Below are 26,557 nucleotides of genomic sequence, written 5' to 3'. Positions count from 1 at the left end.
ATGTAATCTTTCAAGGATTTTAAGAGAGGAGCATTCGCCTTCATAAAGAAGCCAGAGGGCTATTTTGTTTCATACCATTGCATACTGAGCGTTGTTTGTACGACATCAGTTCACAGTGTCCCTATGAGAGCTGTCCATGTACTTTATGAAGTATACATTGTACCCAAATAAAACTGTGTCTCTATTTATCTTAGATTATCTCGAATGTTCGTACTTTTTCACTTGTATATCCTTTGAGGATACCACAGGTGGTGTTCCCCGTGTAACCCGTAAGAAGGAGTCCTCAAACGCCCTCTACATAATTCGGAGACAAAGAATAGCTTAAATGCTAAATATACAAGTACTAAAGGGAGAAAATCAGTGTTTGCAGGGCCGGACTGGAAACCACATTCATCCCTGGCAAAAATGTTCAAGCCAGCACTGCTCTCCACGAGAGCACGGTTAGATTTGGAGGGGCTCTGTGTGTGTGGGGCTCTCTGTGTGTGTGGGGTCTGTGTGTGTGTGTGTGTGGGGGGGTGGGCTCTGTGTGTGGGGCTCTGTGTGTGTGTGGGGCTCGGTGTGTGTGGGGGGCTCTGTGTGTGTGTGTGTGGGGCTCTGTGTGTGTGGCTCGCTGTGTGTGTGTGTGTGTGTGTGGCTCGCTGTGTGTGTGGGGCTCTGTGTGTGTGTGGGGGGGCTGTGTGTGTGTGGGGGGGGCTCTGTGTGTGTGTGGTGGGGGCTCTGTGTGTGTGGGGGGGCTCTGTGTGTGGGGGGGGCTCTGTGTGTGTGTGTGGGACTCTGTGTGTGTGTGTGGGGCTTTCTGTGTGTGTGGCTCTGTGTCCACGAATACTCTCTACTACTCTCTAATGCTCACCTATTGCCATTGTAAACGACAATACAATTTATTTATGTTTAAAAAAAAAATGTCATGAGCAATGCCAATAGCTCTACCTTTAATAATGCCGAGACCATTGCATTGTAAATGCTTGTTTTTATAGCAGTGGTTTTATCACTTATTTTATTACTGTCTTCAAGTAGCACAGAAGAGAAAAATTCATATTGAAGCATACTTTATTCACAAATGTGTACCATGAATTATTCTAATATATTTAGTTTCAAAATAATAAAAATGTAAAATATGTCCTGACTAGGACACCCCAATCTGCTGAGTAGGTTTTACAGTTCAGGCAAAGAAGATAGGTGAGCGTGTTATAATTAAGTAAGACAATCCATGTACGGTTATAGGAAGTCTTTATTACCAACAGCATTCATGTGCAATCTCTTCAGGAAGAATGACAAAGGTCCAACTGTCATACCTGAATAATAGGAATCCAACATTCTAAATTCTACATGGGTAGAACTACAAGGGAAAGGGGGAGGGGGGAGATTACCGGCAGTACCAACTAAAAGATGAGAACACAATTCGGTGTTCAGAGTTACAGAAAATGAGGATAATCACATACTAAGGCAGATATGTGATTAATAACATATTTATAGATTACAATACACGTCTATTTGAGGAACATATACACACATTTCGTGTTAAAATGGAGTCAACATAAATTAAATAATGGGTTCAGTAAGATAAACAGAGGAGTATACGTATTTCCATTATGATCAAAACAGGTGAACATATAAATGTTCTCTGAATGACATGGGCCTAGAATCCATGGGAAAAACGTTCTTTAGAGTAGGTGCTGCTCCTTACAAAAATTGGGGCTTGCATAGTTCTGTACCAAGGTACCTCAAAGTACAAAGAATTCCTGATATTTAATCTTTATTCAAGATGTGGAGTAGATTATCCAAGTATAGAGGCCAATTTAGATGATGGGCTTTGTAGGCTAGGCATCCTAGTTTAAATGTGATTCTTGCGTCACTGAGAAAGCAACACAGGGTGGAGAGGATTGGGGCGGTGTCACTGAAATACAAGTTTGGTCAGAAGAGGCTTGGGTTCAAGACAACTAAATGGCAGGCTTTGAATGAGTTTTAGTCCAAGAAGGATTGCTCAGTAAGGGTAATACCATAGGCCTAGGACCGATTATAATCGGACAAAGGAAGTAAATCTTATGAAGCGGCCCATAGCGGCATGCCTAGAAGGGCATGGGTGTACACAGAATGACAAATCCTACACTGTTTCGATGGCTGAAAGCGTCTACATCAGGGGCGGCGCCAGCTCATCTATAAGGGCATAGGGGTGTTGAACCCCCCCCCCCCCTGCAAACCACTACACCCCAGACAGTCTCATTATTAACATATTTTCCCTTAATAAACTCCACGTACTGCCATTTATTTTGCTTCATTTAGGGGCGAGCCAGGGCTCTCTCTCCCAGCAAAGCAGTAGGCTGGTGTCTGCTACAACTAGGATGTCAGTAGGTTGAATGGAATGACCAGATGAGGTTATGTCAATTAAACAGGGCATGTCACATTGGCTGGTGTTTTCACTATAGTCCGCCTGACATTCACAGTTGAGGCATCTACAGTCAATGCTACCAGGGAGCTGAGAGAACAGACGCAGCCTCATCACTGTCCCAGCCAATCCTTGCACTGCTCTTATACTGTATTATAAGCAGCAGGAGAGCAGTGCTTGCATTGGCTGGGATGCTATTGCCCAAAATGGACATCTTTACAGCCAGGCAGCGAGTGAGTCGGGAAAACGGAACGTCAGTTGTGTTAATTGTGTAACGGTTTGTAGCTGAACATGTGCTGCTGAAGAAGATACTTATGGTAAGATGATAAAACAACTCGTAATAAGCTTTAGAATTAAATTAATTTAGCAGAGGTGATCAGGGAACATTGTATTTATATAAAGCAAAAGTGTTTACAGTTAAGAGCATATTTAACTTTTACCCGCACTATCACTTTCAAAAGTTACCAGCCACCACTGGTCCAGACTCCTTGGAGAGTGAGAGTCGGTAATCGGTTTCAGCCTCTCATGAGATGTAGACAGATTAGTTGCCTATAGAGATGCCCAGGGACCCATGTTGACTGGGATCTGTACAGCCGCAGAGGTGCAATAGGACATTATAAGATGCATCAAATCCAATTGTGAAAATGGTCATTTAGTTTTGATCTGGTCTGTAACAACTTTAAGAAAGGGTTCTGACGAAACAGGCTTGATCACAGCATGTTTGATGTGTTTTAACTAGCTGAACAGGAACTTGAATAATATAGTCTTGTGAAGATTAAGGCATAGTCAGGTGGTCTTTAATGGCAAGGACATGCCTAGCCAGGCACAGCAAAGAGACTGACTCACATTCATCTGCTTACGAGAAGGCTTCTGAAATGAACTGGGTGGGAAAGGCACAGCAGAGCGGGTGGAAACCGGTATACTACCACACATTGAGGGCTTCCCTACTCGCAAAAAAGGTGCAATGTAATGACTGGATTTAGGTTAATTAAACTCGGCTTGAGGCAGACAGGATTTGAAAGAATCTTCAGGCATACTATGCGGCATCGCGCCTTATCATAAACGATTCGTGGTATGGCGATAGGTCAGTGGATGGGTAGTTAGGAGGCAGGGACGCTAATGGTTGGAGGTGCATGATTGGCTCCCATAGAGAGATGGGGTTACTCTTCGTTGTTTAAAAATTCAGCTGGATCAGTAAGGCAGGTTGCCGCAGTTAAGAAAAGTGCAAGAGCGTTCACATTAAAGTCGATAAAGGCATGTGAAGAGGAGAATAACCTCGGGAGTTTGGGGCTTTGTATACCAAAAAGATCGGGTGGGTTGATTTACACGCCAGTTCGTATATCAACATTGCTGAGCAAAGGTAGCAAAACTATAGATTAAAACTAAGGGACTTCTAGGGCAATGTTTAGGTAACTTTCAAGTTACGGTTGCAGAGGAAAAACGCTGTTTTTGACTAGGTGTAATTGATGATATGGAGTACAGATTTTGTGATGCCATAGTTTTTAACTTAAAGCATAATGTGCATGTTTTTAAGGTTTGAGTAATGCAATTTACTGATATATGTTCTTCCACTTATAGTGAAACCTCTGAAGAAGAGCTTCTACAAGCTCGAAATGCATTGGGTAACATATGATTCACTGTCGAAGAAGAAGTTTGTCTTTTGAAATTTCATGCCCAGAAAAAGGCTTGGATTAGCATATCTGAGGCACATGAAGCCACTCAAGACTTATTTTCACACGGGCGATGTATAAACTGAAAAATAAATGAAGTTATAAGAAGATTTTGGAGTACGTTGATCAATTAAGCATTCAAAAATTTGAAAAACAGTATCATCTATTAATTTGAAGCTGTGCGCCCGTGAAAGGATCGCAAACACGTTCCGATTGTTCTAAGATAGGTCAGACCCCGCTTATGTGGTCGAGCGGTGGCTGACCACACTCAGTCCTTTCTGCTGGCCCGACCCTGAGTGTGTAGCCTCCGGCGACTGCCACGGTCTTTCAGCTCTGGAAGCGCACACTCCGGCAGCTGGGGTGGTAGGGCAGAATAACAAAAGAGGCTCCTCTTTGGCATAATGGCCTCATGCTGCAGCTGGCTTACCTTCCTGGCTTCTCGGGTTAGGAGACAATAGGAGTTTCTACTGTGTGGGAAGTCCTTCATGGCCAGACACTGAAGTCCTTTCAGGAATTACAGCAAGAATATGCGATGTCCTGATTGCAATTCTACTAATACCTTCAATTGCGCCATGCCCTCTCTCCATATTTAGCACTCCGGGAGACCATACCCAATTTCAGTCCTCTTGAAGTCAAAGTATTTATGGGAGAATTAGGGGAACACAAGATCGCCAAAATCTACAGCACACTTGTCACAATTAGCCATACAATGGTGTCTAAAACACGGGAGGCCAGGCAGACTGATCTGGGCCCACTGGATGATGACGACTGGACTGAGACGCTGGCAACCCCACGAGGTGCCGCCATAGCGACTCGGCTACGATACATTCAGTTCAAGTACCTTCGCTGGGTGTATTACACGCAATATCGGCTCTGGCGGGCAGGGCTCATCACTTCTCCGCTTTGCTTGAGATGCTGAGCGGCTGAGGGTACCTTCATCCACACAGTATGGCTAAGCACATCACTCTCGGGGTTATTGCATGGATGTCGCTGGTTTTGGGTAGGGACATTCCTTATTCACCCAGACTAACCCTTCTACATGTAACTGATGACATTGGGTGGGGATATACACGCCACCTATTGCTACTGGGCCTCACACTTGCGAAGCAAGTCATTGGGAGGGCCTGGATAGATACCTCCCCGCCCTCTCTTGGGGCTTGGAAAAAGGGTCTAGATTTCTGTATGGGGCTGGAGATACCTGTATTTACTGCGCAGGGTTGTCCTCGGAAACATCCCAAGATATGGAAGACATGGGCAGACTTCTGGGGGGATCTACTTGGTATCTATTCCAGACCATACGACGGACTGATGTTAAATATTGCTGCTATATGGTGGGATGTTCAGATTATGAGAGTTTCGATTCTGCATTCATGAGTTAATTTTACATGCCCTATATTTTACAGTGGACAAATTACACTTTAGTTAATTGTTGTTGCAATATATTGTTATGCATATGATCCTTTTTTACATATTTTGCTACAAAATGTTGCCATCAATAATTGTACTATGTATACTTTGCTGCTATGGTATATGGCCTTTACAGGCAGATGTTGGCTGTTGACAATAAAACAACATTTGTGAAAATAAAACCGATGTAAAAAAATGAAAGAGAAAAATCTGCTTTGTCTTCTATAATGTGTTTATATAATGCAAAAAGTATTGCCCTCCATGGAAGTGTACATTACATTCTCCCTTTTATTTTATTTTTAAACTTTATATTTGGTATTACAGGCAGAAATACAACATGATCAGGGTATCACAAACTGAACAGTAAATTAATATTGTTAAGTCATGTGGGCTGGCAAGCCAGAGTAAAATTTGCAACTAAGGCCAATGTGCGCATTAGATAATTCTCAATCGGCTTCCTCTTCTAATACACACAATCTCTCTCACATTTTTTTTCCAACTTTCCAGGTCTTCCTCCAGACTGAGATCAGTCCCAACTACAGCCCCACACTTCTCTTCTGCTAAGGCTCGATCATTCACATCTCTTAACTAGAGTTCAAAGGTTGGGACCCCACTTTGTGACCAGTGAATTGTAACATATTTATTTGTTTACAACAGGTCCAGTGCCGTACAGCAGTTCGGTATATTTGGAGTATGTGTATGAACCCCACAGAACTAGCATACCAAGTAAAGTATTAATTGCCAATTAACTGCTGGGTACTAGAACCTGTATCAATTAACAACCTAAGCTTTCTGCTATTCGCAGGGCAAGGGGAATGTTTGGCGCTACCAACATTCTGAATAATATTTTTTAATTTATACTTTTGGACAAAAAGCTTAGTCATGCAAGTGTTAGATGACTTGACATTGTATCAAAAAGGAATAATTGGTGGCACAAGATAATTAGCATAGATTTATCACATCTAGCCAATAATAAGACTTTGCAAGTTAAAGACTTGACACAGATTTTTGTGTACTCTGGGACAAAGACAAAAAATAAATCATTGGTATCCCAGCAAGGCAATTTAAGCATTTTGCAGTTCTGAGGTCAAAGAATTGAGTATTATTAAATGTGGCAATATTTTAATAAAATGTACACTGCCTAGGAATAGCAAAATCACAGTAATAAGAGCAATGCAAAAGGAAAATGTTATTTACCCTGTAAGCATCTGGTGAAGACATGTAGTGCTGTAGATTCACATGCTGTGCATACGTCCTCCATCTGGTGCTGCGCTCGGTCGTGTAAACTTGTTTTTCTTTGAAGTAGGTGTTTCGAGTTACTGGATCTAGTGACTCCACCAGCTAATGGAAGTTCTTATTGGCTACATTGTTAGATTGTTTTTTCTCGCTCTTGAGGAAGAGATTAGATAGAGCATATAGAGACAGTAAAGACCATGCAAAGCAAAGTATTAAAGAAAAGTAATAGGAATATCTGTAACAACCACAGGCGACCAGGGAAGAGGGCGGGTGCATGTGAATCTACAGCACTGCATGCTAAGTACAGATGCTTACAGGGTAAGTAACATTTTAAGTTTGTGGCATGTGTGGATGCACATACACATGCTGTGCATAGACTAAAGAAGTCCTCACTAAAGTGGTGGCTTAGCCTGAGGATGTTGCAGAAGACTGGAAAAGTGTATGAAGGACAGCCTGGCCAACTCTAGCTTGCTGTCTGGCCAGGACATCCACGCAGTAGAGTTTGGTAAATGTAGGAGGCGTGGACCAAGTAGATGCTTTACAGATGTCAGCTAATGGTAGGTTACCTAAGAACGCCATAGAAACCACCTTCTTACAAGTAGAATGTGATCTGGGTGGGACATGCAGGGCTCTTTTCGCTTTTTCATAACAAGTGTGTATGCATTTGACCAACCAGCGTGCAACACCCACCATGAATATGGCATGCCCCGTGTGTGGCTTAAAATATGCCACGAAAAGCTGTAGTGTTTTTACGAAAATATTTTGTTCTGTCAATGTAGTACATTAATGCTTTTTTGACATCTAGAGTATGTAAAGCGTGTTACGATACAGTCTCTGGGTGTAAAAAAAACTGGGAGCTTGATTGTCTGGTTAATGGGAAAACTGGAGACTACCTTAGGGAGGAGTCTTGGATTGGTCCCGAGGACGACTTTATCGTGATGTACCTGACAGAAAGGCTCTTCCAAGGTAAAAGCGTGAATTTAGCAAACCTGCCTGGGGGCTACAAGGAAAGCCACCTTCCAGGAGAGAAATCGGAATGGACAAGAGTGTAGGGGTTTAAAAGGCGGACCCATGAATCTTGAAAGGACTACACTGAGGTTCGAAACAGGAGCAAGAGGTGTCCGAGGTGGGATTACCCTTTTGAGGACTTTCAGAAAGGTTTAATAACTGTCATTCTAAACATTGACACATGTTGACTATTCTGCAAGTAGGCAGCTACAGCCACTGGATGCAATTGAATGGAAGTGTAGGCAAGCCCTGATTTTAACAGGTGGAGCAGATAACAGACAATGTCTTTTACCAATGCTGTGAGAGGATTGTACGTTTGGGAAGACAATAGTGCACACAATGTTTTTAAGAACAGACACATTCCTCTGGGAGGTTAAGATAACCAAACTCTATGACCTCAGGAGCCAAATCGCCAGGTTGATCTGCAGAGGTTTGCTATGTCAGAGAGAGCTGTACTTTTGTGAGGGAAGGTTCAGACTGTTAGGGAGCTTCTCATGAGGAACTGGAGTGAGTTTGAGCAGTGTTGTGTACCATGGTTAGCATGCCCAGGTCAGTGCCACTAGGATGACAGTGAGGAAAGTTTGCATCAGCACCACAAACTGTAGGAGTGGGAGGAAAAGAAATGTGTAGGCAAATATCCCTAATCAGTTTGTCCATACTGCATTGCCCACGGTCTGTGCCTAGTGGTAAAGTTTGGGCATTTTGCATTTTTTGTAGTGGCGAACAGATCTATTTGTGGGAATCCACAATGTCGGAAGTAGGGAAGCAGGACTTGGGATAGAGTTCCCACTCGTGGACCCATTGATGCATCCTGCTGTGCAGGTCTGCCAGATCTTTTTTTTACCCAAGGAATGTGCTGAATGATCATGTGTACTCCGTGATGTATCACCCACAGCCAAATGTTCTGGGCCCCTCTGGACATCTGTGTTGAGTGTGTGCCCCCCCTTATTTTTGTTAGTAATACATGGCAGTCATGTCTGTGCATATCAGGCATTGTATTAGATCCTGAAATGCCCTGAGAGCCAGCAATATTGCCAGCAGCTCGGGGAGGTTGATGTGGAGGGATTGCTGGGCAGGCGTCCACTTGCCCTGAATGGTGAAATGTTTGAGTTATGCACCCCAGCCAATGAGTGAGGCATTTATGGTGATGGTCTATTGTGGTACTCGCTCAAGGAATTGCCGGCCCTTCAACAGGTTGTTTGAGCTTTACCACTGCAGAGAGCGATATGTGGGCCCCAAACCAACACTAGATTCTCTAGATCACCCTCCGCTTGAGATCACTGAGATGCAAAGCACTCCTGTAACAAGTGCAGACTGGTTGAGGAACAATAGCTATGCAAGATGCCATCATGCCAAGCAGTCTCCTCCCTGTTCTGACTTTCACCGGACGATCTGGCTGAAACAGAGGTAGCACGTTTTGGAAGGCTCGCACTCGTGCTGTGCTGGAGAACGCCTTCCTGCCCTGTGAGTCTAAGAAGGTCCATAGGAAGGGCTGCACTTGAAGGAGTTGGAGGTGGGATTTGGTAAGACTGATGGTGAAGCCTAGACTGTGCAAGGTCTGGATGTGGCCTGGGTACGTGCTAAGCATAGTTGGTGCAAGACGCTCTTGATCAGCTAGTCATCCAGGTAAGGAAAAACATGGATGCCTCTCCTGAGATGAGCTGCTTCCACTGCCAGAAAGTGGATGAAGACCCTTGGGGGTGTGGTAACCCCAGATGGAAGTACTTTGAACTAGTAATGTTGTGTACTCACTACAAACCTCAGGCATCATCAATGCACTGGGTGGATGGCAATGGAGGCCGGTAAGTTTTGGAGGGAGGAGGGCGGGTAGGACGCACACATACACAACACTCACAGCCAGGCATTCACACATGCACAAACAAACACACACAAACACATCCATTCGCAACACTTTTTACCAAACATTCATTACATACAAGCAGGCACGCACCAAACATTAATTTAATAGAAAACAAAACACACTTACCTGCAGCCCGCTCTGCCTAGGAGGTTCCAGGAGGCTTTGGACTGCTTCCATACCTCATTGGCTGACCTAAGGTCAGCCAATGAGGGAAGGCAGCAGTCCCAACGTCATCACAGAGTGGGATGGGGTCAGTGGGACTGCTGACCCCACCCCACTCTGGGATGAAGTGTCACTGATTGACACTCGACCCTGGGCGCTTCAGGGCTTAAAACTGAAGCGCCCAGGTGTGAGGCAATCAGTGACGCTACCCCTCATCACTGATGGGAGGGCCTCAGGGACCTTTCCTGAGCTGAGGACGTCACGCCCATAGGAGATGTGACTTCCTCAGTCCAGCAAAGTTCAGCTCAGGCAGCCAAGAGCCTGCGCATTTTGCACGTCTGGCTCCTGGCAGCCTGAACTGAAAGTGAACAGTGTCTGTCAGGCTGACCATTGTGCAGCCTGACAGACACGGTTTGTGAGGGGCAAAAGGTGGAGAGGCATGGCCCCTCATCCCCAATGGACCGGCCGCACCTGGTGAATGGGCATGTGGAAGTAGGCATCCTTCAGTTCGAGGGCGATCATGAAGTCACCTTTCTGGAGTAGCGGCATGACGTCTTGTGGAGTCACCATGTTGAAGTGCTCCAACAGAATGTATTAGAGGGGCCCGAGATCGAGAATAGGTCAGAGGGAGCAGTCTTTTTTTGCAGTTAAGAAAGTACAAGGAATAGACCCCTTTTGCACAGTGTAGTTGTGGAACCAGCTCTTCGGTCCCTTTGTTGAGAAGGCCCTGTACCTCCTTCTGAAGGAGTCGCAAATGTTCTGTGGCCATTTTATATTGGTGGGGACAAACGTTTGGTGTTGTTTGAGTGAGTTCCAGACAGTATCCCTCCTGTATGATGCAGAGAATCAAACGGTCAGAGGTGATATCTGACCAACGGAACAGAAACACCACCTGAAACCGTTTTTTGACAGGTGTTATGTGGTCAGGGTTTTGGGGGTGAAGAATGTCACTAAATATGCCCCTGTGTTTTACATGTATAATAGTGGAGGACTGTCTTGCTCAAAGTAATATGTTAAAAACATCCTCCAGATTTAAAACTGAGAAGTCTTTTTGAAAGCTTGGGCAATATTAGATCACACTCTACGGAGCTGGTAAAGCAAACGGGTTTTGCACATAAAGAGAATACTAGGATTATGAAAGCCCTTGATATGAGTATGGTTCAATCATACATGCTACTCTCAACTACTCAAGGTATGGAGCCATACCTAACCTGGATACAGGTGCCATCACTTAGATTCTCTCTTAAACGGTTAACAGTTAATAGTATACTTTGTCCAGTGGCCTTTCCTGTTACAGGCACTTGGTTTGTGCCACTACCATGAAGTCCATGCAGTGGGATGTCCTGTCAGTCAACCAGGAACTTTATGTTATTTTGCACCTTGTACGCTTCTTTTAGAATACGGTTCATCCGTTTCATTCTCAGCGGAGGAACTTTTCAAACACTTGTACCAAGAGGGTTTGCTCTTCCTACAGCACCTTGGGTCCCCTGCAATATGTTACTCAGTCCTGAAATTTATTACTCAAGAACTGAAATGACAGAAGAAATATGCATTGTGAACTGTGTATTGGCACCGATTTATTTTTCAATCGTGGAGTATAGATCCGGTTGGCTCTAATGAAATTATGATGGCAATTTGATATGTGACCAAGAACAATTTTCCAGGATTGCTTTTATAATTACTCTTTTAGGGGCTTAAATACAGTGAGCCTGAATGTGATATTTTCTATGTGTTTTTACTGTGCTGTGTTATTTTTGTACGCGATTTTTAATGTGCTTTTATGATCATATATATCACTGAATAAAGATGATTATGACAATGGTGTTCCAGCACCATGGAATATGGAATCAGCTCCATCTGAACTAATTTGCTCCTTTTGTTAGTAGAGGTGCCGCATTTCACCTCTTTCTTAGGCATACTAAATTTGGCAGCAGATCTGCTGAACCAGACTGAAATAATTTTCATTTAAATCTTATAATGATGCATTGAACTCTGCACACATTCTCCGAATTCCCCTTTTACCCAGTTAATGCAGAAGAATGTGACGTTATAGAAAAACACATAGATGAAGTTCCTGAAAGTTCCACACCGACCCATACATTGAAGAAGAATATGACATTACCGTCTATGAGACGCTCACGATGTTTTCACCTGAGGATAACGAACAGAAGTATTCTGTACCATTACAACCCTGAAGTAAAACAGTACTGTATGTAGTGCCAGCCCAGTCTCCTACAACATTACCATAGCAAGTGGTCAGACCTTCTCTCACACCATGGCATTACATACCTAGCGTCTGCACGGTCTCTTCACTCTGGTGGACCTGCTGGGACATCATCTTGCTGATACTCATCAGGCTTTCAGTAATATCGCTGGCGGACTCAGCCAAATTTTCCTTTGTTGTTTTTCTGAAACGTAGGAAAGCAGCATGAGAAATAGAATGTTGGGAGAGAACTAAACACAAGGGAACCAAAAGGATACAGAAGAAGTTAGGCGACAGTCTAGAACAATCATTAAGAGGGTACAAGAAAAGAGTTGAGTGATAAGTGAACAGATCAGCACATTCTGCACATGTACACATAGAATAGGGACGGTAGGAGAGAGAGAACAGTGGGAAAGCCCAGCAGAAGAACAGAGCAAAACCAGAGGGAATGGAAAACTGATAGACGCCAAGAGGAGGGCCTAAGGGAGGGCAGGGAGGTTGCTGAGAATGCAGGAGGAGGATGTAAAGGGGGCCAAGCGGAGGGAGTCGAAATAGGACTAGAGGAGAGAGCCGAGTGAGGGCAGGAGATGCAAAAGTCAAGAGAGGGAGTGGGTAGGCCAGAAAAGGTACAAGCTGGGGTCGAGGGAGAGGATGGCGTGGAAGAGCAGGGAATGGATAGTTAAGGATGGTAGATACCAAGTTAAGGAAGAGAAACAAAGACAAGGGAAGTACGAGAGAAGACATGTTTGTAAAAGGTGACCGGAGAAAAGTTCTGCAATATATGACATCTAAAACAATGTACCTTAGACAAGGGACATTGCATCATCTCATACAATGGACAATTCCGCAAACACTTCCAAAAAATCAAAGTAAATATAGTGCACCTAAGATGCTGTCCACAGCAATGCTGAAGCCTGTAACAACTCTCAGAAATAAGCTATTGACACAAGGGTATCAGATCATACTCTGCTGGAACGTGCATGCACTAAAGGAGCCTTATTTTCTACCAGGTAGTGAAAACACATCCCTTCAGACCCCCACAATCTACATTCCAATTGAACAGCACTTCTCATATGAGAAGCTCCCATTACAGCACATCCTAGATCAAGTACTGAAAGTTAACCCTACAAATATGCAGCATCAACCTTCAGGGTGGTTTAAATATTGAAAGTTGCTGGAGTCTAAGAAAATGCAGTCAATCGTAATGTAGTATTTTGCATTTACTGCGAAGCTTCGATATGTTATTCTGTGAACAACCTTTGTATAGCTCGATTTATCAACTGTTCCCTCTGGTAGCTACTACTCTACTGTAAACTGCAGTGTCGTGCTGTTCTTGATACAAATTTTTCATTTACTTGCAAGCCCTGTGAATGAACTGTTTTTAACACACACACAAAGTCTCTATTGGGTTTATAAGTTAGGTTTTCATCTCTTTAAAAGCAACAGTGCCTTATCGAAAGACAAAGTACTGTACAACTGATGTACTCCGTTTAATTGTCGCATTGAAGTTATCACTACCCAAAGCAAAAAAATCGTTCTTGGACAGACATGGCAACACCGCCTTTTTGGCACAGCAAGTGAATACTAATGTTAGATTTAAGGCAGGGGTTTGTAATAATGCAAGATTGTGCTGGTATCTTCACTTGGGATATTGGTGGGATAAGTTGGGTGAGCTCGCTAACACAATGACTTGGCACAATGTGAACACTGCTCATTACCTCTGCCGGACAAAATCGCCTCCTTGCAACAACTCATCCTTCTCGGAGTTGTCTATTGCATTCTTGCATGCTACGTTCGCCTTCCTCCACACAGTCTGATTGCTGGAAAAAAACAAAAATATTGCATTTGGTCATTTACTTCTTTATTTAGATCGGTGCAGTCAAATCAATCTATAAACTACCATATTATGGGCCAATCTTTTCCACTTAAGCATGAAAAATATTCTTCAAAATGTTTGTAATGTTTCCATTTTTTTTTTTGCATTATCCATGAAAGAGCAGAATCTTTGTGATCTGCCTTTGACCTACTAATTAATTTGAATGATGGAATAATTGCTGCCCCTGTAGTAATAGTGCAGTTCTTATGGTAAAGTCACCTAATCCTAACTCTCCCTGGAATGCTCTTTCATTAGAGGGACCTCCCGATAATTCAGCAACACCACAGATGCCGACCAGTGAGAATATGATAAAGTAAAACAAACAAAAAAAGTTTTAAAAAACATACTCTGATACAAATGAAAAAATAAGACATCCTTTTCCGCAAAAACTAAAGGAATTTGTCAAATGGATTTTCTTGCCTCGTACCAGCTCCTTGTCTTCATACTATGCCTGTTTGCGGAATGGAATGCAGCCTATTCATAACAACCAGACGTTCATCTGCAAAACTTGTTCCTTCCTCAAGTGAAAAGCGAAGGAATACTGGTACTGTTGCTTGTGCGATACGCCATGTAAGGGAATCTTCTTAGATTTTGCTATTTGCAAAATTAAGATATCATGGCATAGATGGGGTAGGATAGTGGCCACCTACATTGTCACCAAGTTTGCGGAAAATATTCAATCGTCATCAAAAAATAGTTTGCAATTTGTAGCATCTTCAGGTTGTATATATGTACCTTTTCTCCTCTGCATCTAGCTGCTCAGCCAGTGTGAGTGTTCCGGTTAGAATGTTAGTGTGAGTGGAATGCTTGGGTGCATGAGTGTTGTCAGTTGAGGATGGGCTGAGCAGCTAGGAGGCTGCTCCTGGTGGGGTTTAATATATCTACATCTAAAGAACTTAATAAATATCTTCTACTTTTACCTGGCCACGTCTACAGCGTCTACTTATGACACCTGAACATGTGGGACCACCTCACTACATTTATGGCGACGGTCTGGAACAAAGAACCTACCTTTTACACAAGAAGAGTAACAAGACTCAAGTAACTAAAGGAAAAGAAACCTATCAAGTAAGTAATCAGTCAAACACGCCTGTCTGCCCCACCAGTGTCCACTACACCGGACAGCCCAAGCCATGCGCTGTATTTTCATCAGCTGGTAATTTCTCAACATGTTGCCTATGTTTCGCCTCTAAAGCCTTCTAAGCCACAAGAAAGCCAGTGCTACAAGAAACGTTTGCAGTGCATAAGTAAAGAAGGTAATCAGTGGCTGTGTGTGTTATTGCCCACCAGAGAGGGGTTAAAGTGGAATTTTTGGCGAGAGGCGTCCAGTTTAGTGGCTGTGCATTCAAAGCGGACTTTGGTACTGCATGGCTCAGGAAGTGTTCATTGGAAGAGGCCGGCAATATGTATGTCGAAGGAACATAGCTGGGTGTATTCATGGACAACTGCAGCGAGTTTCGGGAACTTTCTGGCAAGTACTGAAATAACATTTTATTACACGTGTATTGACAGTTTGGGTGAGCTCTTCCGCATTTACGTCGAGGCAGAGACTGCAACAGGCGGCAACAGGACCAGTTTTTCAACTGATCTTTTCAAAGGACCCAGCGTTTATAACCAGTGAAGTCATGTGCTTTTAAGACTGGTACCATGTGTTGTTTGGTGAGTGGGGGACACGTTTTTATCAAAATGCTAAAGAATTTACCGCTAACGGCATCACATTGTTTAAATTTCAAAGATACAAGCGCTACTCACCGATTCATTAGTGTCGCGCGGAGGCAAGCTTTGTCCTTGGTGACGTTTTCCTCCGTCTTGCTGGATGACGTCCTTCTATCACTCAATTCAGCTGCATAGTGACGCCCGCAAGCAGCAACGCGCCGTGAGCCACCAAGCTCGGCGTTAAAAACGTGCCGCCATATTGTGGTTCTAAGCCTAAGCCACTTTGTTTTGTGTCTCATGCGGCCGATGGTTTCATCGACAAATAAGTTTTCTTCCGCATATTGAAATCTTTCAAGGTTGATTGTCTGTGCCACCACCAGCGACGCTTTACCTGACCGTTCATTGATAGTTTCTTCATGGAGTTGTTCTCATTTATAGTTGTTTTGGACACTGAAGAAACTTGAGCTGCTGGGGAATTTCAACCGGTTAGTTTTCAGTTCTCGTCAAGCTATTGAAGTACTGTCATGCTCCTGCATTCGTGATTCTATTATTGCTGCAAAGTAAATCTTTATGCTGCCAAGTACTTTGTCCTTCCAGTCTTCAGTGGGGAGTTTCTGTGATGTACTTTCTTGGGACATGTCTGCGAAGTACTTACTAGTGGCAAGTTCCTTGGAGTGTCGAATGCCTGTTCCTCAACACGGTGACAGGCACACCAGTGACATTTTAGTATTGTTAGACGTTTAGTTGTTATTAAAAAGTAGATCAGCGTTTGTCTACCTCATCCCGGTGACACGCACACCTATGATTGTGGTTAATCTACATGCATATTTTTGGGGAAAATGTTTTTACTTATTTGTTACGGTGTCAATCATTTAAAATGAGTTGTTTTCTCTAGACATGTCATATTTATTCTAGTATCATTTTTCGTGTGTTGGGTTCTCTCACCCACATAACTGTACTACAGTGATGTGTCATGCATGTATCTCTTTACAGTTCAGGTATCCCTGTATAGGGATGGGAGAAGGTTTTTAGTCCCATTTTCCCTTATTACAGCTTATTTTATCCCTGTTTAGGGACGGGAGTGGGTTTTAAGTCCCACCATCCCATTTTACAGGTATTTTATCCCTGTCTAGGGGTGGGAGTAGGTTTTTAGTCACATGACCCCGTTTATCCCTTACTATTATCCCTGTCTAGGGATGGGAGTGGGTTTTTAGTCCCATGACCCCGTTCACATATTTTATCCCTGCCTAGAGATGGGAGTGGGTTTTTGGTCCCATGACCCCATGTTACAGATATTTTATCCCTGCATAGGGATGGGAGTGGGTTTTTAGTCCCATTACCCCACATTCATTTTGAATGGGTATTAGCCCCATTTCTCTATTTAAAGGGGGTGTCAGTCCCACCTTCGTTATTTGTGTGTTGCGTGTCAGTCCCTTCACTTCGAGGTTCGTTGTTGTGTGTGTGTGAGTTGTCATCTTTTGATGCCACACTGTGCTGCATTCTGTTTTTTTATGCTACACAAGTCCTTGGGTTTTAGTCCCATGTGACGTTATTTGTACATTTGGGTGTCAGTCCCGAACAATTTTTCACTTGGGTTTTAGTCCCATAGTGTCCCTCACATGAGGGTGGCGTTTTGGGTTTTCGCCACAGTCTTCTCACGTGAGAAGTACTTCCTTGGGTGTCGTTTCCACCCATTGTAGTCTAGTCTGGGGTTTTGTTTTCCCCTCACTTCTGTCATGTTTGTCTTGCTTACTTGTAGTATGTGAGCTCTTCATTCACTACTTACTTATTTTATTTGTTCATTATTAAAGGAGGAGGATAGTGCTAGTGTTTTTCTATCTATATCGCTTTCTTCCTTCTTTCTTTTCTTGGTTGTCTGTTTTCCCTCTTGCGATGTGATGTCACCCTCATCCTTGGATTTACAAATTTCTTGCAACGATTGTATATTTTTACTGTGTATAGTTTTTCTCTTCATTGTTATTTTCTCTTTTGGTTTTTCATTTTGAGAGGAAGAGGATAATGTAGTATCCTCAGGTTGTATATATGTTCCTTTTCTCCTCTGCATCTAGCTGCTCAGCCAGTGGGAGTGTTCCGGTTAGAATGTTAGTGTGAGTGGAATGCTTGGGTGCATGAGTGTTGTCATTTGAGGATGGGCTGAGCAGCTAGGAGGCTGCTCCTGGTGGGGTTTAATATATCTACATCTAAAGAACTTAATAAATATCTTTTACTTTTACCTGGCCACGTCTACAGCGTTTACTTATGACACCTGAACATGTGGGACCAGCTCACTACACAATTCTTACTCATGAATGGATTTCCAGCATGCACAATCTCATACAATCCCTCAATGACCACTCCCAAAACGTTCAGAAACTAAAATACTTGTCGGTTGCCATCTAGGGCTCTACTGAAAAGAAATGCCATCACTGAAGTCCAATGGAAACTGCAGGCATCATCCCCCTTCATAAAGCGAAGTAGTACTTATGTGCCTCTTGTCTCTCAACCAAATACAAGCTGGCCACACAAATGTTAAACAGGGTGGTCTGTAATAGCAGTTTGCCATAATGGGTATCTGATTAGTTAGCGCAGCTATTCAATGTTTAATACTGGATTTCAGACAGTATGGTAATTGCACCGTTGAATAGGGCTGACAGGTCAGGTAATGCAAGAGTGGGGATAGTGTTCAGGAAGAGGAAGTTTAACTTATGAGAAGACTGGATGTGCAACCTTCGTTACATGCAGGTGTAGAAAGTCGGAGGAAGTACTTGAATGAAGGGAGGGGCACTATATTTAAACAGACATGGCATAAATACAAGAAAGCAGGTGGAGCATAGAGGTACTAGAGTCTTTGACAGAAACAGGGCGGAGCAGATTTAAGGTACAGAAGTTGACAGCAGGTAGTAAATTCAAGAGGGCCAATGGGAGCGGACACAACACAAAACAGCTATATTTGTATATATGCACTTTTTAAATAAATCAACATGCATGCATAGGAGATGTGCATTAGTTTCACACTTGTCATTACAAAAAAAACAGCACCTGCATTAAAGATGCATGAACCAGGATTTGTACTTTTCAAGGCAGACGCATTATCAGCTACTGGTAATTGCAAAGGTTGGAACCTTAAGAAGCCTGCTTGAAGTCAGAAACGTCACAGAGTGATCTAGATTCTAGATGTTATTCAGCAATTACAATTACGACGCAATGACACTCTGTTGATCATAACTGGTGATTCTAACTTAAGCCTTACGACATATAGCTCAGATGATCAGGGATATTGGGAGCAGAATCTATTCTCGAGAATTTACCTCATCAAGGAAAGTACAAAATCGATGTTGACCTTCTAGATAACTTATATAGCATAGAACTGTGGGTCTTAAATGGAAAACACCAAACAGATTCCCTAATGCAATAGAAGTGATTCTGCACCCTTCACTCCCTTCCCATCTCCAAAGCGTTCTGAATTATTAATTTGTGTCAATTAGACTATCTGCTAATATATAGAACTTTACAATATAGCTAACCTTAAATAAAGATCATTGCCCTCACAATTCTACATGAAATTGTGGTGCAAAAAGGGATCTGACCCGGGCAAAGTAGGTTTTAGCAGCTGCCTGGGTAACAAAGGCGCGAGTGGAGAGAGAATTATTAACTATTTTTGAGATCTGTAAAGAAAACGACAAGAACATTTTAGAACTACATCCATAGGCTTAAAGTCAAAGATAATAATAAAACCATCCTCTATCCATCAGGTTGGGATTTTTGTATCAAAACCTAAATAAGCACTAAAGTTTAAGATTAACCGCACTAAGCTCCATGAACAAAATGACAATGCTACGTTGAAGAGGTTAGGAAGTCCTCTCGTTCACTTGGGAGTCCCGGTGCCCAACCGGCTCCCAGCTGCCTTATTTAAATCAGACATGCATGTCTGCTCTAGATGGTTCAGCCTATTTTTTAAATAAGCGTTTCTTGATTCGGTACAGCTGGGTTTACAAAAAAAGCAACTGTGTACCCTCGGACTCCTCAAACTATCGACTCATTGCACTTCTGGATATATTGGCTCAAATTCTTACTACAAAACTAGAATCGTCGCGTACACACCAAAATCTTTTACCATTTTTTTCCAAACAAGAGTGAGACATTAGATAATATTCTAGCCTTGTCCTCTGCCATTCACACTTGTTAATAATGGCAATCTACTGCGTGCCTGCTTTGCTGACTTTAAGAAAGCACTCTAGGAATTTTATTACGGAATTAATTGGGAATTAACTGAACAGATAGCGGATTCAATGTATGCTGCTAAAAGCCATCCATCAGCTACAGTTGGACCTACGTTCAGAAACATTCAGCAGCACACAGCCTTACCTTCTAGAATCTATATGGACAGGGGGGCTGAAACCAGGCTGAGTACTTGCCCCACTCTTGTTCAACTTTTAAATTAAAGTTTTAGGAGCATCTCTGGCCATATATACATTACATACATATATACATTCATACGTATATATCCGCCTCCCAAAACCGGAGGAGGAATTTGACCTTAATATCACAGAATGCAGACGACCCAGTCATATTGGTCAGAACGAGGATTGACCTGCTTTGCTTATATATCAGCAAGATCTACAAGATACAAAGATAGACGATGTTGTTTTGAGGCTGAAAGAACAAGCGACCAGGGAGGTGGACTATGTATGGGCTGGTCATTGCCTGATTATCAGCTTGTATCTACACAGAGGTCTAGTTTACTGTGAAGCTCAGAAACCATTTACATTGTGAAAACTATTTACTTACCTTTTGGCTCATAAGAAAAAAAAAAACCTTAGAGGTTGTAAGAGCCAGATCTCTGTCCTCTCTGACCCACAGTGAAGCTTTTAAGATGGCAGGACATTGAACCATGTAGCTTGTTCAGAATTCTATTTAGGCTATCCAACTCCACTATAAAAGGACAAATTAAATTGGAGTTATCCTAACCAAGCTAGCACTGACTGGCTACGGAGCCTGTGTTGTCCTCACCTGCTACCAGATGAGACCCAGAGCGAAGCACGCTCAAATATCTACTTTTGACTGGACGTAATCAGCTCAAAGGCATATCCTTAACTCATGTTGTCCACATATCTATCCAAAGCACTAACTTCATTGGACACACACGAGCCATTGGAAGTTGTGAAGGGCACATTGTACATTTAAAAGGTTACTGAAAAAACATCTACAGGACAAATAACAGACCATCTAACTAGATTTGCCTAAAGAACTTGCAGATTTAGTGATCACCACTTATGAAAGGCAATAACTAGCAGTGGTATCCACTAAATGGGCTTTCAACTTGTTGTAAAATTAAGTTTCTAAGATGAAAGTGTATATTTTTGATTGGGGGAACACTGGCAATCTTGGGTTAACCCAAACCATGTGGACCGCTGTGGAATCTGCAACAACAGCAAAGAGTATCTTAAGCACATAATCTGTCGCTGTACCAAGGTATTAAACATACGACGCAGCTACTGAAAATCGACCTTCATTAGTTCACGCAGATGAAACTGTACTCTAGCAGAAAAGACCTATTTTGGCAACCCCCAACTAATAGGTAGTTTTGGAAAATCCAACACTGAGAGATTGAATCTAGGAAGGAAAGGGAAGCCCATTGAGTTAATGAATATTGATTTTAATGTGTACTTCAGATTATCCATAACCATTCATTTTAGATTCTGTTGTCAAGATGGGTACTGCAGATTTCCATGGTCTATCTGCGAACATGCATTTCTAGCATATATATTTTAACTAAGTGAACTTCAAGAGATGTGACAAACATGAGTTTATAGCCTTTCTGTTTACCTTTTTGATTTTTTAACATTGCAATGGTTTTAAGAGACTTCAATAAAGCTTTGAACTTAAAGGCTGCTTTAAGTAACACTGTGGCGATGAAATGAGAATAAACCATCAGTATACTGCCATTTTTTTGCAGAGCACCAATATACACAGAACTAATTCAGAAGTGACACATATGATAACTTGACATTTTGTCCTTAACAGAAGTTTTAAACTCATTATAATCTGGATTGTTGCACCACAGATAACCTATTAATTTGTCAGTCGTACCCATTAATCATGGTCCACAGAAGAGCTTTCAAAGAGCCTGCTGACACAGCTCTTAATCGCTTGCTTCTTTATAACACGGCAAGTGAATTAATTAAAAGTTTTGTGGCTTTACCAATGGGCATGATTTAGGCAGATTTTAAAACAGTCTTCAGACATCCACCAAGTTCAAGTTCTTTTTGTTTTAAGCAAGTTGATAGAGAAGGTGCCATCAAGCAGAAAAAGTTGTGCTCAGGAGGTCATAACACGAGCCAGACTGTCTGAGCAACACCCTACAACGAGTGGTCCAAGTAGGTGGGATAGGAGGGTCACGACTTGCCCATACTTTTTTAATTCAAGGAAAACAGTTACCCTACTTTCTGTGAAAAGATGACCGTCCCAGGACAGTTAGTTCCTAAAGCTGAAATGCTTCAGCTGCAGTGTAAGGCACAGTCTCCTGTGCTGTGAAAACGAAGGTGGAGAGACAGATAAACAAGCCTTCTTCCCAGGTTGCCTGCTGCCTGAAAGAAATGTACATGTGCACAACGGGTCAATCTACAAATGTAAAAGGGGCTCGTAAGCCGGTATTGGCTTTAATTAATGGAATCACGCGACATTTCCCGACACAGATTTATTATTTTTTTATAGTAATGGAAAGGAGCTACCAGATGAGCTGGGACGTTTGTGCTTTTTAAAGGGGTATAACACAAGGCCCTGTGGGGCCTGTGTTATGCCCCTAACCATTCTCCACTGCTTCCACCAGGTTTCAATTCCGTGGCAATTTGGTTACAGATACAGACCCCCACAGCGCATTAACTAATAGAGGTTCCATAAAGTACAATAGTCCATTTCCCACTGATTAACTTAACTTGCATGTATTTTACATTTAAGCTGTGTTTTATTTTATATGACCACTTGTAACAACAAGAGAGGAAGGGAGGAGGAACTTGGCGGGCATCCGAGATGGCCGCGTGAGCACAGCGCTCTCCGGACCCCCGCCGCTCCCGGCTTAATATCCTGCTTCAATCCTGATTTCTTGCGAGGATTTCAATAGAGGACGTTGGGCTGATCTACCTGGACCTTTCAGGAACTGAATTGGACATCGGGTGACTGAATTATGTTCAATTGAACTTTTTGGCTCCGCCCTCGAAGTGCGCCCGGGACTGGGTGAGGTTCGGTGGCCGTCTTGGAGTTGAACAACAACGGCAGGGGGATCGGCCTTGTGGGTCCCCTTCCTAAGTTTCGGTTTCGATTCTGCCTCAGACTGGGACGTTGGTGAGAGGGTCGGGCCAGAGCTGCGGCCAAGACCCGCGTGGGTTGTCGGGCCCTTGGCTGATCTCTTCCTTGAGTTGGCTGCATTTATCCTAGTGTTCCCCTCTTGTGATCCTTTGGTCCCGGGGCCTCCATTCTGGTGCCCGGTCCGTCGACCCTGGTGACTTTACTCGTGACGCATCTTCAAGATGGCGGGCAGAGGGGACCGAGAGACGCGCAAGACGAAGACACCTCTGCGCGGGGCACCGGTTCAATCTAATGTTATGGATCGTTATACCCACTCTAAGGGGTCCCCCGGAACTGCCCTGCCCGGTCCCACTGCGTCTGACCAGGTCGTGGATGCATCGACGGAGCCCTCCTTGCAGGACATCATGGGCGCCATTTCTGGCATGAGGGAATCCATAGGCCAACAGTACGAAACTTTGGCCCACAAACTTGACACTGTGGCAATTGAGGTGAATTTGATTCGGGCCGATCTCTCCAAGACGAACGAAAAGGTGAAGTCGTTGGACATCAAGTCATCCAGCCTCACGACGGACGTCTCTGACATACAGACGGAGATTGGCAATCTCCGTAGCGTGAACGATTTCATGACCCGGCGCTTGGAGGATTTTGAGAACAGGGCACGTCGCTGTAATGTTCGCGTGGTTGGTGTGCCGGAGAATCCAGAACCCCATTCTGTTGATCTCCTGGTTGAAGACCTGATCCAGAACCACCTTTCTCCGTCTGGCCTTAGTAAATTTTTCACAGTGGAGCGCGCACACCGTGTTCCGGGGGGCCAGGGCAAACCAGGCGCCCCGCCGAGACCGATTGTTGCGAAGCTTTTCCACTACAGAGATCGGGACGCTATCCTGCAGGCCTCGCGGGTGAAGGGCCCGGTGGCCTTTGAAAACGCCACGGTGAACTTGTATCCGGACTTTTCCCAACAGGTCCAGAAGCAGCGTATGGGATTTCGTGGTGCCAAGAAGCGTCTTAGGGACATGGGGATGCGTTACGCAATGCTCTTTCCGACCAGGCTGCGGATTGAGTATAATGATCGTACTTTCTTCTTTGATCGGCCAGATGCGGTGAATGACTGGCTAGACTCCCTGCCTAACCGACCTCCTGAGACTGAGTCCGAAGCCCACCCGGGCGGTGCTGAAGGTGGTGTAGAGAGCTGAACGTCTCGTTTTTGACTGATGCCTTGTTTTGTATCACTTCTCCAGGGATGTATGCCTATGTTCCTCTACCTCATATGTGTTTTGCTGTATGTTCCTTTTCTCGTCATTGGTTTGTGCGGGGGGCGGGTGGGACGGAGCCTTTCCTCCTCCGGGGTCTTTGTGTAGAATAGGGGTTTTTGGGCGACAGGCACACTGCAGGTTGGGGTGGCTTTTTAGCTTTTTGCAGGGGTGCAGGGTGGGGGGTGTTTTCTTTTTAGTTGGGGGGTGGGTGGTTGGGAAGTTCGTTGTTCGTGTGTTCTGTGTTCAAGGCGACTTTCTCCTGTATTTGACTTTGTTTTTGCGGTCATGCTCATTGGTGGGGGGTTTGGGCTTTGTCGGGTGGGATGGGGGGTAGCGGGTTGAGATTTGTTTCGTGGAACGTTAATGGTCTGGGTGATCGTATCAAACGAAGTGTGGTGTTGAAATGTATACGACGTTTATCTCCTGATATTGTTTTCCTGCAGGAGACTCATTTGATTGGCAATGTTTGTCATGCAATGAATAGGTGGGGCTATCGCCTCGTAGCACATTCAGGGTTTACTTCGGGTTCCAGGGGTGTGGGTATCCTTATTCGGGCTTCCCTCCCCCTGGCTATTGATGATGTGATTCAGGATGACCGGGGGCGGTACGCTGTCCTTGTGGGTCGGTATGAGGGCCGTGCCCTCTCCCTATTAACTGTTTATGTGCCCCCCGGCTTGCAGACTTCTACCTTTTCGGATGTGGGCCGTGTCTTGTTGGACCTCCCTGATAGTATGCTCTTTCTGGCTGGTGATTTTAATTCTGTGGTCTCCGGTCTCCACGATCGCCACCCCCCTAGGGTTACTCCGGCGGCTCAGCAGTGGTTGGGTGGATTTTTGGATACCTTTGGCTTGGTGGATTGCTGGAGGCTTTTGCATCCTACTCAGCTTCAGTACACCTTTCACTCTGGGGCCCATGGGAGTCTGTCCCGACTGGATTATTTCCTGATGCCTGCGGCTCAGTCCCCAGCGGTGCGTGAGATTGTGCACCTGCCCCGGGGTATCTCTGACCACTCTCCGCTCTGGCTTCGTTTTGAGGTTGGGGTGGAGGCAGTGGGCCGGGTGGCCCCCATTAATCCGTGGTATCTTACCTCCCCCGAGACCCGCAGCCTTTTGCTTCAGTCTTTGGACGCGTATTTTCTGGACAACGAGGGGTCGGTTTCCTCGGCTGTATCCCTATGGGAGGCCTTTAAGACAGTGATTCGTGGGCAGGCCCTCTCCCTTATTGTTGAGGCTAAGAGGGCGAGGAATAGAGAGGTCGTGGATCTCGAGGGGGAGATTTCTGCATTGGAGGAGGATTTGGAATCTGGTGTCACGTCTGAGAAGCTCCATGCCCTGGGTCTGAAACAATTTGCTTATAAGTCCGTGGTCACAGATGCAGCCAAAGTGATGTTTCGGGAGCAACAGGGCCGTTTGTATGATGTGGGTGACAAAGCGGGTAAACTGCTGGCATGGCTGGATAAGAAGGAGAGAGCTAATCGTGTGGTACCAGTGATTCAGTCTGCGTGTGGTGTGAGTGTAACGGACCCGCTTGGAATAGTTGACCGATTTGCCGAGTACTTCCGTGTGGTTTATACCCCGGTGTCTGTGAGGGATGTGGCTGACTCTCGCCTTCTGTTACGTGATATCGCCCTGCCCAGTGTTTCCGATTTAGACCGTGGGGCGTTGGACTCCCCCTTTACAGTTGATGAGATAGCTACTGCCATCCGCTCCCTCCGTTCGGGCAAAGCATTGGGCCCGAACGGGTTGCCTATCGAATTGTACAAGTTGCGTCCCGACAGGGTTGCTACGTATCTCCGTGCCATGTTTCTGGAGTCCCGGGAACGGGGTGTTCTCCCATATGATCAGCGACTGGCCACGATAGTTGTCATCCCCAAGGATGGTAAACCGCGTGATCTTTGTTCCTCCTATAGGCCAATATCCTTGCTAAATGTTGAACCCAAGGTATTGGCGAAACTCCTGGCATCCCGTCTCTTGACGGTCATTAGTGATTTGGTCCATCCGGATCAATCTGGCTTTATCCCACACCGCAACACGGTTCTGAACCTACGTCGTCTTCACGGCGCGGTTGCGAGGGCGGGGCATCTGACGGAGCCGGCCATTTTGGCTTCGTTGGACGCATCCATGGCCTTCGACACGGTGGAGTGGCCTTATCTTTGGGCGGCTCTTGAAAAATTTGGTTTTGGGCCTGAGTTTATCGGTTGGGTCCAGTTACTATACGCGGAACCTCTGGCGCAGGTAGTGGTCAATGGTAGGGTCTCGGCTCCTTTCACCCTCGGTAGGGGTACCCGTCAGGGATGCCCCTTGTCTCCGTTATTGTTCGCTCTCGCCATGGAACCATTGGCTGCTTGGCTTAGGTGGGAACCTTCCCTCAAGGGGATTCGCTGGTCTCCGGACTTTGAGGACCGCGTTTCACTTTACGCGGACGATATTCTTTTGTATCTCACCTCCCCGCGTAAATCTCTGTCTGTTCTATTTGACGTTCTTGCTTCTTTTGGTGCCAACTCGGGCCTTGTTATTAATTGGAACAAGTCCTGTGTG

General features: G+C 44.4%; 1 protein-coding gene across 1 annotated transcript in view; it reads right to left on the bottom strand.

Annotated features, from left to right (window-relative positions):
• The window catches only part of BNIP1 (BCL2 interacting protein 1), a 46,208-nt gene that overhangs the window by 9,677 nt on the left and 9,974 nt on the right, over positions 1 to 26,557 (bottom strand). Inside the window, exons 4-5 of the mRNA XM_078653018.1 lie at positions 13,649 to 13,750; positions 12,017 to 12,135 (exon numbers count right to left, since the gene is read on the bottom strand). Coding sequence (XP_078509144.1) covers positions 12,017 to 12,135; positions 13,649 to 13,750 — 221 coding nt within the window. The remainder of the gene's footprint in view (positions 1 to 12,016; positions 12,136 to 13,648; positions 13,751 to 26,557) is intronic.

The sequence above is a fragment of the Lissotriton helveticus genome, chromosome 7, assembly GCF_964261635.1.
Source record: "Lissotriton helveticus chromosome 7, aLisHel1.1, whole genome shotgun sequence".
NCBI lineage: Eukaryota > Metazoa > Chordata > Amphibia > Caudata > Salamandridae > Lissotriton > Lissotriton helveticus.
The sequence above is the reverse complement of the archived record's forward strand: the minus strand, read 5'-3'. Positions and strand labels throughout refer to the sequence as shown.